This window comes from Solanum lycopersicum, chromosome 2 (assembly GCF_036512215.1).
Source record: "Solanum lycopersicum chromosome 2, SLM_r2.1".
Lineage (NCBI taxonomy): Eukaryota > Viridiplantae > Streptophyta > Magnoliopsida > Solanales > Solanaceae > Solanum > Solanum lycopersicum.
The window spans coordinates 68,781,032-68,795,687 of record NC_090801.1 but is presented as its reverse complement, the minus strand read 5'-3'; the positions used below and the strand labels follow the sequence as shown (position 1 = coordinate 68,795,687).

At 32.2% G+C, this 14,656-nt stretch overlaps 1 protein-coding gene across 50 annotated transcripts; it reads right to left on the bottom strand.

Annotated features, from left to right (window-relative positions):
* Positions 1-3,148: 3,148 nt before the first annotated feature.
* LOC101249705 (uncharacterized) lies at positions 3,149-14,071 on the bottom strand. Of its 50 annotated transcripts, none has more exons than XM_069293996.1 (28): positions 13,812-14,071; positions 12,923-13,015; positions 12,769-12,821; positions 12,178-12,284; positions 10,851-10,921; positions 10,511-10,705; positions 10,282-10,359; positions 9,792-9,869; positions 9,473-9,547; positions 8,898-8,987; positions 8,362-8,439; positions 7,874-7,951; positions 7,561-7,719; positions 6,740-6,814; positions 6,522-6,614; positions 6,306-6,380; positions 6,090-6,179; positions 5,875-5,967; positions 5,669-5,752; positions 5,451-5,549; positions 5,238-5,336; positions 5,022-5,120; positions 4,808-4,900; positions 4,590-4,688; positions 4,372-4,470; positions 4,157-4,255; positions 3,650-3,733; positions 3,149-3,495 (listed from the first exon to the last, which is right to left on the bottom strand). In XM_069293996.1, the coding sequence occupies exons 4-28, from the start codon at positions 12,233-12,235 to the stop codon at positions 3,385-3,387; spliced, it is 2,352 nt and encodes a 783-aa protein (XP_069150097.1). In that variant the 5' UTR covers positions 12,236-12,284; positions 12,769-12,821; positions 12,923-13,015; positions 13,812-14,071; the 3' UTR covers positions 3,149-3,384. The 50 variants fall into 50 exon arrangements, with proteins under 50 accessions (XP_069150097.1, XP_069150100.1, XP_069150099.1 ...); XM_069293999.1 differs by having other exon boundaries at positions 4,590-4,682; positions 4,808-4,876; positions 5,022-5,111; ... (4 more) ...; positions 6,306-6,398; positions 13,812-14,032; XM_069293998.1 differs by having other exon boundaries at positions 4,590-4,682; positions 4,808-4,894; positions 5,022-5,114; ... (4 more) ...; positions 6,306-6,395; positions 13,812-14,032.
* Positions 14,072-14,656: the final 585 nt, after the last annotated feature.

The window sequence follows — 14,656 nt, the reverse complement described above, 5'->3', positions numbered from 1 at the left end:
CGTAGAAATAAATTAAGGTAGAGAGGGTCGGGGAGGGACTGAAGATGATGACAGAAGAATAGAGAGCACAAAGAATTAAGGTGCAGCTTCCAATTAGCACCTCATTATTCGTGCTCTCTATCTTCTGTCAACAATATCTCACCCAATACTTTCCTGCTCTCTTTGAAATAATTTATACTTACAGTTGTGAGGTGATGCGGGACAAAGTGCAACATAGAATACATCGAGTTAGATATGCATTTCTAGACCCTTATGATCTAAACATATCACTTGTGATATCTAAATTTTAAATCTATCACTGATCATACATCGAGTCTCAGTTTGTAAATTATGATTGGAGATTTGCTTATGAGAATAGGAAGCTAATGGAGGTTTCTAGTTATCTAAGAAATGTAGCTATATATTATCTTATAGCATAGGATGGTTTGAGTGTTTTCCAACATGTCGATCTATTTATAGATCGAAGATAAATAGTGCACAACTAGTAAAAAATTTAACCCAAAACAGTTTTTCTATGTCAACTCAAATTAATTTTATAGAATTCTTTACTTTTATATAGTATTATATAGACAATACAAAAGAATTTTAATGATCCGTTGATATAATTTAATGTGTTACGTATATTTCTTTTCCTATGTTTATTTTCTAGTAAAATTATTCCATTTATTATTGGCAATTATTTTTTTACTATCTTTTAGGTAACATGTCGCACAAAAAAATAAAAAGTTTAGGTCCTAAAATATTAAAAATTGTTTTTACTAATTATTCTTAATTATATAGTACATATTTAATATCATTTCTTGGTTACGTTAAAAGTTAAAACCCACTTATCAAAAGAAGGCGTAAATTTGAAAAACTAAATAATAGTAATACATTCTTAGTTACAATAAAATTACTTATTTTGAACAAAATGTAAAGGTTAAAAGTAAGATATGTCATATGAATCGGAAGGAGTACATAATAATTATATAATTTACATAAATTTCATAGCGTTAAGAGCTAATTACATTATTTTCTACTTCTTTTTCAAATTATAAGAATTCCTTAAATTTTATAATTTCGAATACATCACTTGGACTTGTGAATACATTAGCAGACATTTAGTTACATAGGAAAGAGAGGTAACCGAATAGAGAGGGACGATCAGATAGGGAATATGACATCCGGATACATAGGAGAGAGATGCATTCAGAGGGAATACTGGAAAAAAAAAATAATTTTTGTAAAAAGAATAATAGATATTTCTAAATAAAATGTGTATTTATATATTTTTTTATATAATGATAATTATTAGTGGTTAAAAAATCAAAAATATATAGTGGCTTGTTTATTTGTTGGAGTGGTACTGGCATTTGTTAAAAGAGAAGCATATATTAGCTCAAATCAGTCAAAACACTTTAAATCTGTGGGGTTAAGACTTAAAAAGGAGTATATAATTTGCATTAATTTGGTCATGCGTCACGTAAAGCTTTCATCATTAGTGGATTAATTAGAATATAATCAGATGGAGTTTGTTGGTGCCAAACGAATCAACACTAATTCTTTGCAATAGTAATTAGCCACAAAAAATGTTTGAGGTGTGAAAATAAATAAAAGATTTAATCATGACGTATTCTCTTCTCTTCTTTAATTAATAATTGTACCTTTAAAAATGCAGTAAGAAAAATATTATCATGTATTTAGATGTTCAAAAAAGAATCTTATTTAAAGAGGGTTATAATCTAATACACTAATTAATTTTTTTCTTTAAAAATTAATTTCTTTATTTATTGTGCATATAAAAAAGAATCTTCTTAACAAAATTTCATGAATTACATATTAATTTATAAATTATATTTTTATGAGTTAATTTTAGGGACAAACTATATTGCAAGTGGCCAGGGAACATGGAGAAAAAAGTGAAGTTGAAGATTAATCCCCCACCAAAAATTTCGTATCACAATGATCCATTTATATTAATAATATAATATATCATATTCCAATATTTGGATTTTATTCCTTTTTCCTTTTTTAATTTTTTTCTTTGGTCATCTAAATGGGCATTGAACACATTCCACCTGTCTTCACCCTAAAAGCTTTAGCATTATTCTTATTTCTAGTCGATCTATAATTAATTAACTATATTATGATCAGCTTATTTTGAAAAGTATTTTTGAGGAGAGATAATTTATTGTTTTATCTTTAACTTCTAGAGTAAAAAACAACTTTTGTAATTTTTTAAAAGCACTTATTTTCTTCAAAAGTTGATCAAGCACCTCACTTTTTAAAGATAAATACTTTTTGTAGAAAAAATACATAAAATTTAAGAACAAAAAAAAGGTTTTGACACATATCAACGTACATTTAGTATTTGTAATTTTAAAATGTCACAATATTTTTAAAATTATATGCATAAATACAACCAAGATTTCAAGTTCAAAAATTCTCTATTCAAAAACCTAAATCTTTAAAAATTCTCTGTACAATAGCCTTCGTCCATTGATATAAAAAAATTATTGAAGAGTCAAAAGGAAACAAATATCATATCAATTATCATGTTATAAATAAATGGAATCAAAGCAAGTATTTATCTAAAAGAGGAAAGAGTTATGCCTCCATATAAAGTTAGTACCATTCTTAGACTTTCCCTTTATAGAATTGCACCCTTTTGATTATAAGCAAGTTTCGATCAGCCAAGTTTTAGGTGTTCTTCGTTGTTTTTTTTCCGTGTTTGAAAAAGTTAAAAAGTGTTTTTTAAGTTACTTTTAAAAGCTTTATCTAAACAGACACCATGTCAATTCTAACAAACATAAACGAAATTTATCTCTATCTTATGTTTGTGATAGACTCGACTTAGTTAAGTTAAAATATTACTAAGAGTCAAGTACTTTTTTTTTTCAAAAATAAAAATATTGAACTGTCATCGGTTACGCACAAGAAAACTGAAGATGCGTATGGACTGTAAACGTTATAAGTGGGAATTTTAACTTTTATGAAGGAATTTTAGAATATTTGAGAAGCATAAAATTTAGTAAGATTTTGAGGCATCTTAATTTTGAGCTCCTTTTGATACCTGTCCTGCAATATGCATTTACAATTCTTATTCCCTCACCTTTTCTTCTTATATTGGAATATCCATTGATATATATCAATGGTGAGGGAACAAAAATAATGAGATAGAGCATCTAGAAATTAGATAATAATTTGTTTACTACAATAAAAATGTATTATCACCCAAATTAGCTTATTTATTTTTAAAAAAGAAAAAGGAAAACAGGGTCAATGTAGCTAGAAGCATTTTGCTTACACCACTTAACACAGACACTGCATTCTTTCAGCAGAAAGTCCTAAAACATAACACTTTTTTTTGGTCTAAACACCTAGTAACTGAGTTTAACTCCCACTTTAAAGTCCCTCCTCAATGTCCATTAAAAATTCACCTATGTCAAACTCAGGTTCAGGGGATGAATTGATCAGAGGTGGTAGCATGAGAGGCTCTGGAATGATGAAAGAAGCCTACATAAATAACACACAAAAAATTAGCTTGTGATAGTTCTCAGAAAGTGTTGAACGAAGTTTTTGGGGAATGAAGATAAGCAAAGCACAAAATCCGCCTAAACAGTTCGTTACTGTTTATTTGGATGAAGGTTTACAAGGTAGTTTCACTTACTGGGATGTTATTAGGTTGACCCATTTGATAAGTTGGGTGAAATTCATTTCCTTGGCCATCATTTGCCTCCGCCTGCACCTGAAACTACTTTAAACCATAAGATAACTAACAAAAGTTCCAATATTCATCTCAGGATTCAAATACATGGATCAAAATGTGTAATTATCTGTGTGAAGTTGGACATTGACTATTCATTTAGATTGAAATAAAACAAACATATTCTGAGACATAGGATTAAAATTACAACAGTTTAGGATTAAAAATAGGTACAGAGGAAAGATCAGTTCAACGCTCTGAGTACTAATGGAGTCACATATAATATATAGAAGCATTTTGCAGGAAGTGCAATTACGGCCCTATGAAGTTTAAATCCCCTCAATAGTTTTTTTAAGATGCACAGCACCAAAAAATTAGCCTAGATAAATAATTAGCCTAGATAAATAGCACGCTACAGTCAATTCTGATGAAGGTTTTGCACATGTAGTTCTGAAAGTCATTATAACTCACCGGAATGTTAATAGGCTGAACATTAGAAGGTGGCTCAAATTCATTGCCTTGGTAATCTTTTTCTCCCCCTCGCACCTGAAATTGGTACAGCTGCTGCAGCTAATGCTATTTTAGTACTTAAAACTATTAAAAAAATTAACCTAGATAAATAGCACGCTACAGTCAATTCTAATGAATTTTTTGCACATGTAGTTCTGAAAGTCATTATAACTCACCGGAATGTTAATAGGCTGAACATTAGAAGGTGGCTCAAATTCATTGCCTTGGTAATCATTTTCTCCCCCTCGCACCTGAAACTGGTATAGCTGCTGCAGCTAATGCTATTTTAGTACTTAAAACAATAAAAAAAAATTAACCTAGATAAATAGCACGCTACAGTCAATTCTGATGTGAATTTTTTGCACATGTTGTTCTGAAAGTCATTATAACTCACCGGAATGTTATCAGGCTGAACATTAAAAGCTTGGTTAAATTCATTGCCTTGGCCATCATTTTCTTCCCCTCGCACCTGAAATTGGTACAGCAACTGCAGCTAATGCTATTTTAGTACTTAAAATTATATATAAAAAAAAAATCCTAGATAAATAGCACGCTTCAGTCAATTTTAATGAAGGTTTTGCACATGTAATTATGAAAGTCATTATAACTCACCGGAATGTCAAAAACATTAGAAGCTTGGTTAAATTCATTGCCTTGGCCATCATTTTCTTCCCCTCGCACCTGAAATTGGTACAGCTGCTGCAGCTAATGTTATTTTAGTACTTAAAACTATAAAAAAAAAAAAATTAACCTAGATAAATAGAAAGCTATAGTCAATTATGATGAATTTTTTGCACATGTAGTTCTGAAAGTCATTATAACTCACCAGAATGTTATTAGGCTGAACATTAGAAGCTGGGTCAAATTCATTGCCTTGGCCAACATTTTCTTCCCCTCGCACCTGAAATTGGTACAACTGCTGCAGCTAACACTATTTTAATACTTAAAACTACTAAAAAAAGTTAACCTAGATAAATAGCATGCTAAAGTCAATTCTAATGAACTTTTTGCACATGTAGTTCTGAATGTCATTATAACTCACCGGAATGTTAATAGGCTGAACATTAGAAGGTGGCTCAAATTCATTGCCTTGGTAATCATTTTCTCCCCCTCGCACCTGAAATTGGTACAGTTGCTGCAGCTAATACTATTTTAGTACTTAAAACAATAAAAAAATTAACCTAGATAAATAGCACGCTACAGTCAATTCTGATGTGAATTTTTTGCACATGTTGTTCTGAAAGTCATAACTCACCGGAATGTTATCAGGCTGTACATTAAAAGCTTGGTTAAACTCATTGCCTTGGCCACCATTTTCTTCCCCTCGCACCTGAAATTGGTACAGCAACTGCAGCTAATGATATTTTAGTACTTAAAATTATATATATATAAAAATATCCAAGATAAATAGCACGCTACAGTCAATTCTGATGAAGGTTTTGCACATGTAATTCTGAAAGTCGTATAACTCACCGGAATGTTAAAAACATTAGAAGTTTGGTTAAATTCATTGCCTTGGCCATCATTTTCTTCCCCTCGCACCTGAAATTGGTACAGCTGCCGATAATGCTATTTTAGTAGTTAAAACTATAAAAAAAATTAACCAAGAAAAATAGCTCTCTACAGTCAATTTTGATGAATTTTTTGCACATGTAATTGTGAAAGTCATTATAACTCACCGGAATGTTATTAGGCTGAACATTAGAAGCTGGCTCAAATTCATTGTCTTGGCCATCATTTTCTTCCCCTCGCACCTGAAATTGATACAGCTGCTGCAGCTAATGTTATTTTAGTACTTAAAACTATAAAAAAAAATTAACCTAGATAATAGAAAGCTATAGTCAATTCTGATGAATTTTTTGCACAAGTAGTTCTGAAAGTCATTATAAATCACCGGATTGTTATTAGGCAAAACATTAGAAGCTGGGTCAAATTCATTGCCTTGGCCATCATTTTCTTCCCCTCGCACCTGAAATTGGTACAACTGCTGCAGCTAACACTATTTTAGTACATAAACTATTAAAAAAAAATTAACCTAGATAAATAGCTCTCTACAGTCAATTCTAATGAATTTTTTGCACATGTAGTTCTGAAAGTCATTATAACTCACCGGAATGTAAATAGGCTGAACATTAGAAGGTGGCTCAAATTCATTGCCTTGGTAATCATTTTCTCCCCCTCGCACCTGAAATTGGTACAGCTGCTGTAGCTAATGCTATTTTAGTAATTAAAACAATAAAAAAATTAACCTAGATAAATAGTACGCTACAGTCAATTCTGATGTGAATTTTTTGCACATGTTGTTCTGAAAGTCATTATAACTCACCGGAATGTTATTAGGCTGAACATTAAAAGCTTGGTTAAATTCATTGCCTTGGGCATCATTTTCTTCCCCTCGCACATGAAATTGGTACAGCAACTGCAGCTAATGCTATTTTAGTACTTAAAACTATATATAAAAAAAATATCCTAGATAAATAGCACGCTACAGTCAATTCTGATGAAGGTTTTGCACATGTAATTCTGAAAGTCATTATAACTCACCGGAATGTTATCAGGCTGAACATTGGAAGCTGGCTCAAATTCATTGCCTTGGCCATCATTTTCTTCTCCTTGCACCTGAAATTGGTACAGCTGCCTCAGCTAATGCTACTTTAGTACTTAAAACTATAAAAAAAAAAATTAGTAGACGTTCCAAATTCATGACAGGATTCAAATACGAGGATCAAAATATGTAATTACATGTGTGAAGTTGAACATTGACTACTAAATTAAATTGAAACAAAATTTATACACTGAAACTACTTAAAAGTTACTACCCATAAAACTTAAATTACAATATTTCAGAACACAAACGAGGTAGACAACAATAGATAGTTTTGACTCTCTTAGGTAGTAATGATGGCAGGTACAAAAAAGATGAATAATTTGTTTATAGGGCAGAAAAAAGTAAAGAAGGATGGAGAGTAATGGAGAAAGGAAAGATTTTTGGAGATATCATCAAAAATACAACTTATTGAAGTTTAAATTTCTTTATATGTATAATATATATACACACACACACACATAAATGTGTGTATGTGGAGGAGGGACCAAGCCTGACTTGTAGTGCAACGCGTAGGCAGTGAGTCCAGGTAGCAGCAAGCTACCTTAGCGAGTCTTCCCCCTGAAGAAAAGGTTAATAATATCATGTGGACCAATGACCCACGTATCAGATGTTACAGAAATAAGAGCAGATATACCTCATTGTTTTTTAGAATAAACAGCAGTACAAATTACCCAGGATAAACAATATGCTAGTGTTACTTGGAATAAAGTTTACTAGGTATTTTACACATGCAGTGTTGAAAGTCAGTATCACTCACTGGAATGTTCTGAAGCTGAACCATTTGATTAGCAAGGTGAAATTTATTTCCTTGCACATCATTTGCCTCTTCCATTAAAAGATCATGACTATTGAACTCAAATTCAGGAAATAAATCAACCAGAGGCACTGGAATTCCTCGGTGACTGATAAAAGAAGCCTACATAAATAAGATCAAAAACTTAGGTTGTGTTAGTTCCCAGCAAGTGTTCAACTTTTTTGGGGGTGGATGAAGATAAAGCAAACCACCAAATTTGCCTAAACAGTTTGTTACTGTTAATTCAGATGAAGGTTTACAAGGTAGTTTCACTTACTGGAATGTTATTAGGCTGAACCATTTGACAAACCGGGTGAAATTCATTTCCTTGGCTACCATTCAAGTCCTCTTCCACCTGAAATTGGTACTTTAGCTAGTGTTATTTTAAATCTTTAATTGTAAGTGAATTAATAAATGTTCCAAAATTCATGGCAGGATTCAATTACATGGACCAAAATATGTAATTATGCATATGAAGTTGATCATTGACTCCTCAGTTAGACCAAAATACAATTTTATATATTTGAAGACTGGAAAAAAGGTATACTCCATAAAATTTAGATATCAATATTTTAGAATTAAAAATAGGTACACAAGAAAAAATTGATTTAACTCTAAATAGTAACAATGTCATGTAAATAAAAAAATAAATCGAGGAAGTATTTTTGCAGGAAGAACAAGTAAGGACTATATGAAGTTTAAATCACCTAATAGTTTATTTAGCATAACAACACCAACAAAATAGCCTGGATAAACAGCACTCACAGCAATGTCATTAGGTTGAACCAATTGATAAGCAGGGTTAGATTCATTTCCTTGGCCATCATTTGCCACCTTAAGTACCTGAAATTGGCATGGTAGCTAGTGCTACTTTAGTAATTCAAACTTTAAGAAAACTAACAAACGTTCCAAAATTCATGTCGGGATTCAAATACATGGTTTAAAATATGCACTTATCTCTGTGAAGTTAAACATTAACTCTTCATTTAAATCGAAATAATATATACATATTTTGAGATTACAAAAAAGGTACTACCCCATAAAATTTAGATTACAATATTTTAGGATTCAAAAAGGTATACAGGAAAAAATTGATTTGACTCTCAGAGTAGTAATCGCGTTATACAAAATATATAGAGGAAGTATTTAACAAGAAGTATAAGTAGTAATCGTGTTATACAAAATATATAGAGGAAGTATTTAACAAGAAGTATAAGTACGACTTTGTGAAGTTCAAATCACCACATAGTTTTTTAAGGATTAACACCACCAACAAATTAGCCAGGATAAACAGCACTCACTGAAGTCTTATTAGGTTCAACCATTTGATAAGCTGGGTGAACTTCATATCCTTCACCATCATTTGCCTGGACCTGCACCTGAAAGTTGCACTGTAGCTTGTGCCATTTTAGTACTTTAACTGTAAGATAACTAACAAACATCACAAATTCATGGCAAGATTCAACTACATGGATCAAAATATGTAAATATTTGTGTGAAGTTGAACACTGACTCTTCACTTGGATCGAAATAAAATTTACATATTTTGAGACTACAAAAAGATACTACTCCGCAATATATAAATTACAACAGTTTAGGATTCAAAGTAGGTATATAGGAAAATATTGAATTGACTCTCTGAGTACTAATCGTGTCAACTAGGCAGTGCGCAAAGGCCCAGGTAGCAAGCTATCTTAGTGAGCCTTCCCCTGAAGAAAATGTCAATATTATGATGACCAATGGCCCACCTATAAGATATTAAATTGATAATGGCAGATGTTGTACCACATTGTTTTTTATGATAAACAACATGCTACTTTTATTTGGAATAAAGTTTACATGGTACTATGTAGGATTGGAAGTCATTATCACTCACTGGAACGTTATGAGGCTGAACCATACGATTAGCCAAGTCAAATTTATTTCCTTGGACATCATTTGCCTCTTCCACCTGAAACAGGTACAATAGTTAAGTGAAGTTTTAGTACTTTAAATTGCAAGATAATTAACAGATGATCAATAATTTGTGATGGGATCGATGAACAGGGGGGATCAGAATATTTAACCATCAGTGTGAAGTTTAACATTGATTCTTAATTTTATCAAAATAAATTTACCTATTCTGAGACTACATAAAAATTACAGAATAGAATTCAAATTAAAATAATAGGATTTAAAATAGTAGACAGACTTACTAGAATTTTCTGATGCTGAACCATTTGGCCAGCCGGGTGAAACTCATTTCCTTGGCTACCATTCGCATCCTCTTCTACCTGAAATTGGTACTTCAGCTAGGGATATTTTAGTTCTTAAACTGTAAGTTAACTAATAAATGTTCCAAAATTCATGGCAGGATTCACTTACATGGATCAAAGTATGTAATTATCCATGTGAAGTTGAATATTGACTCCTCAGTTAGATCGAAATACAATTTTATATACTTAAACACTAGAAAAAAGGTAATACTCTATAATATAAGACAACAATATTTTAGGATTCAAAATAGGTAGACAAGAAAAAATCCGGTTTAACTCTATTTAGTCATAATGTCATATAAATGATAAAAATATATCGAGGAAGTATTTTTGCAGGAAGCAGAAGTACGGTTTTATGAAGCTTAAATCACCTAATAGTTTTTTTAGCATAAACAACACCGACAAAATAGCCTGGATAAACAGCACTCACTGGAATGTTACTAGGTTCAAGCACTTGATAAGCTGGGTGAGGTTCATTTCCTTGGCCATCATTTGCGTCCTTTTGCACCTGGAATTGGCACGGTAATTGGTGCTATTTTAGTACTTTAAACTTCAAGACAACTATAACAAACGTTCCAAAATTCATGTCGGGAATCAAATACATGGTTCAAAATATCTATTGTGGGATATAAAAGAGGAATACTAGCATATAAACCAACCTTATAGGTCTGGAGTGGAACGATGTCAGAGAGGAAATCGAAAAGCTCTTCATCCCTTATCGCCCTAGCAAAGTCATAACGCTTCAGAGTTCGACATTTGCCTTTATCAGCTTGCATCCACGCACGTAAGGTGAGGTCCATAATAAGCATCTCAATTGCCTTCGATAACAGAACCGTAGAAGTTGCGCTAACCATCTGAATTTACTCCCCAGTTAGAGACAGCAGATCAATGAAAGTTAATAAGACAAGTATTAGATCAAATGTTTCAAGTTCCAACTAATAGCAAATAAAGAAAATGAATTAATTATGTCAATGGAATAAGTCAGAGCCATGAACATACCTTTACTTGATCATTTGACTTCATAGCCCGTCTGATCCTTGAAATGGGCATCTCAGGTTTTCTCTTTGGATCTACAGAAAAAATGAAGCAGCTGCTTGAAGGTAAAATCAACAGGAAAAAACAGCAGCATATGTATTATTCCAAAATTTCCATATATGACATCAGTTACCCTTGTCTAAAAGTAAAAAATAAAAAAATTCCATATATGACATATCTCTATGCAATGATTCGAGATACTTAACAAAATAAATATATGTGAGGGCCGTGGCTGGTCTTAAAATGGCCAAAGCTCAAGAATATCCTTAGATTACTCATGATTGGAATATATCAGTGGTCTCTGTAGGTGAACACGTGTGAGGAGCCAAAAAACACCTGCACGTAGAATTTCTTCCTTTTGTTGATTCCAGAAACAGGAGAGATTTTCTTTTAGCAATTGCATAAACTTTGGATCCCTTTCATCTTCATCCTACATATACAAGAAAACCAAAGGGACAAATCTCAGCTTAAATCAATCGGTACTAGATGTAAAAAGTTCCTCATGAAAACTAGACTTTATTGTATTGATTACCTGCTGAATTTTGTTGTTACTTGGCATAGAGCTATGCATACAAATCGGTCTTTGTAATTCTGAAGGTAGTGCTGATGAGGATTCTGGGAGTTCCATTAACGAACTATCGAAATGCATGTCTTCTCTATATTGGATCATATCAGGGGAGAAGGGCCTTTAAATAGCAGGAGCACCATGTTGTAACTCCCTTTTCTTTCTTGCCCCCACCCCCAAGAGAGTTACTAGGCATTAATTTTGAAGTTGTCGCTACTTCCATATTTATTAGGACTAGTTCTAAAATGTGTTCATCATTAATAAAGAAACGACCTTTGATTTTACCATTGACTGGATTTCTTGACGAAAATGTCTGAACAATAAATGTTTATTTGTCGTGCTCTAGATGTTTGACTTCGGGAGTACCTTACAGATATAATTGTACATTTCAACAACAACAACATATCCAATGTAAACAAAGTGGGTTCTGGAAGGGTAGAGATGGGCGTACGCAAACCTTACCCCCTACCTACCTTGGGGGTAGAGAGGTTGTTTCCATTAGACCCTCAACTCAAGAAAAAACAGTCTAAAGCATATAAAAAAAGGAAATACTGAAAATGAAGAAGCAATGGCAAACTGCTATAGACAGTATGATAAAGCATTGAACTGTACAAAATAGTGCTACGACAGCTATAATCATGGGACGAATCTATGACATGGTTAAGCTAAGGATTTCTAACATGAGTGGTAAATATTATTATTTATAATTAAAAAGACTAAATTTACTTTGTTGTTTGCAGAATAAATTGGCGCCAAACACCCAAGTTGATCGATCATAGTCCATATAAAATTCTTGTAAATATGGTCAATCCACGGTTCTTCTTCATCATTACCTGACAACAATCCCAAAATCTGAGTGATAATAGTTCACAGACTACAAATTTCACATGGAAGTTATATGCACTTCCTCAAAATTATGGAAACAGAATTCTACTCCCAGAAAATTACAACAACAACATGTCCGGTGAAATACCACAAGTGGGGTCCTGGATGATAGATCTAGCTCTATCCTTTGTGGCCAATAAGCAATCAAACCATTCAAATCAAAATTATGAAAGAAGTCAAGAACTAAACAAAGGTATAAGAATATATATGCTAATATTGTTGCTTTGCCTCAACATCACTGCCAACTAATGTTGGTGCAAAATATGTACACTAAATCACTTTAACTAATCTACTGCAACAAGCTTCATAAACATGTTTAGTGAAATATCTTGATGTCTAAAGATTGTCCAAAAAAATCATAATGACAATCATACGAACTTGAAGAAACAACGATAGCAAGGTAAAGCACATCAAGCTTAGATTTGGACGTACCAATTTATTCTTAAGCATCTTCAGAAGGACTAATTGAAGGATTGTGCAACTCTCTAATGTAATAAAGTGATCAGTGATCTCAAAATCAGAATGACAATCATACAAACTTTAAATATATTATCAAAGAAATAAAATAGCAATCTTCAATTAGGACCTGCCCAAGTTGTTATTGAGCATCTTCCGCAAGGAGAGCCAAAGGAATGTGCAATCCTCCAATGTGATAACGTCATTTTCCTTTGTTAAGTAGCTAGTGCCCAGTAGGATCAGCAAACACATGTGTTATGCCATAATAATGTTAATAAGCAAAAAAATAGGGAAAATGCACAAGTACCACTCAACCTATGTCCCAGAGACACACTTATACTATACTAAGGTCCTATTATCCCCTGAACTTATTTTATAAGTAATTTCTTACCGTTTTTCGGCTTACGTGACACTAGGTTGAAAAAAAAGTCAATCAGCGTTGACCCCATGAGATAGTGCTACGTAAGCCGAAGAAGAGTAGAAAATTATTAATAAAATAAATTCAGGGAGGTAATAGGACCTTAGTATAGTATAAATGTGTCTCCGGGATTTCGGGATTTCAGGCATAGGTGGAGGGGTACTTGTGCATTATCCCAAAAAAATATCAAGATCATGAGAAATAGATAACAACTACAATACAGTCACACTAATCAAATAACGTGAGCTCCAAGTACTTTTTCAGATATCCAGAAAGGGTTATCAGTTGGGTCATAGGGCTCTATCTAGTCATCTAAAAAAAACGAGGATCGATATTGTGACTTGCCGAGTAGATTTTCTTCAGAATTTGGGGTTTTCTTGATTTTGTGAACATAATGTTGAATATATATATGGCATGCATACAAATAGAAAGAAACAGCACCTAGGATATCTCAATTTGATAACCTAGTGCAAGAACGAGATTTCAAATTTAAAATTTCAAGAAATAATTCAATATTGTGACTTGCCGAGTAGATTTTCTTCATAACATTGTAAGTATTACGGTCAAAGATATTATAGTATCCAGAAAGAAGAAGCATAACCTAAAGTGTAAGAAGTAGTTTTCTTCTCCGTCGATTCAACGCAACTCCATTTGTCGCGTCAATTATCTCCAAGATAGCACCAAATAACTTATAATTGCAAATTCCGGACGAATTTTGCGGCAAAATATCACCAGAGGATTTCAAGAACACCATTGTTCTTAGCTATCATTCACAGTTGTGAGAGCAAACGCGTTTGTTCGCCTTACTGATTCATTGTTTCCGTGGTGAATGGACAATGTAAGCTTTACTTATTTGGCGGTAAATAAAAATATCATAAATAATAATAAAATACTTCCCATTTTAAAAAAATAAAAATTAATCAGTTTAAAAAAGAATGACTTTTTTTTTTGATAATATTTGAACTTTAACTTTTTACGTGGCATGTTTAAGATACCAGAGTAAAGGACATTTTGATACATTTAATATAATTTTAGTTTAGAATCATAAAATTAAAAAGTCTTTTTTTTAAAAAAAAATCATTTCAAGTCAAACTACGTCATCTTTTTCGATACGGAGGAATTCTTCCTATTTACTTTTAAAAAATATTTGTAATTTAATACTTTTATGCACTAATTTATATAGTAATTTTTGGATATCTAAGATTCAAATAACTTTTATTATTGTTATAACTGTTTTGTATATGTTGTCTAATTATGTAAAAAATTTATTTCAATAAACTTATAGATTCTCAGATTCATGGAGAAAATTAATGTAATTGTATGTTCAAATTGAAAAGTTTCAAGACATGTATCAAGTGTGTCTAGTAGAAACTAGGAAGAGAAAAAAATCTCAACACTTTCTTTTTCATCACACATGTCACCACCAACTAATTCACCTCGACGGCA

What these genes read in the sequence shown, in the direction of transcription:
- LOC101249705 (XM_026029633.2), bottom strand. Translation starts at nt 11,556, where the DNA reads ATGATCCAATATAGAGAAGACATGCATTTCGATAGTTCGTTAATGGAA. An exon ending in GGAAGAAATTCTACGTGCAG is followed by an intron (nt 10,922 to 11,222) that starts GTGTTTTTTGGC and finishes TTTTTTCTGTAG; the next exon opens with ATCCAAAGAGAAAACCTGAG. An exon ending in TTCAACCTAATGACATTGCT is followed by an intron (nt 7,964 to 8,361) that starts GTGAGTGCTGTT and finishes CACTAGCTAAAG; the next exon opens with TACCAATTTCAGGTGGAAGA.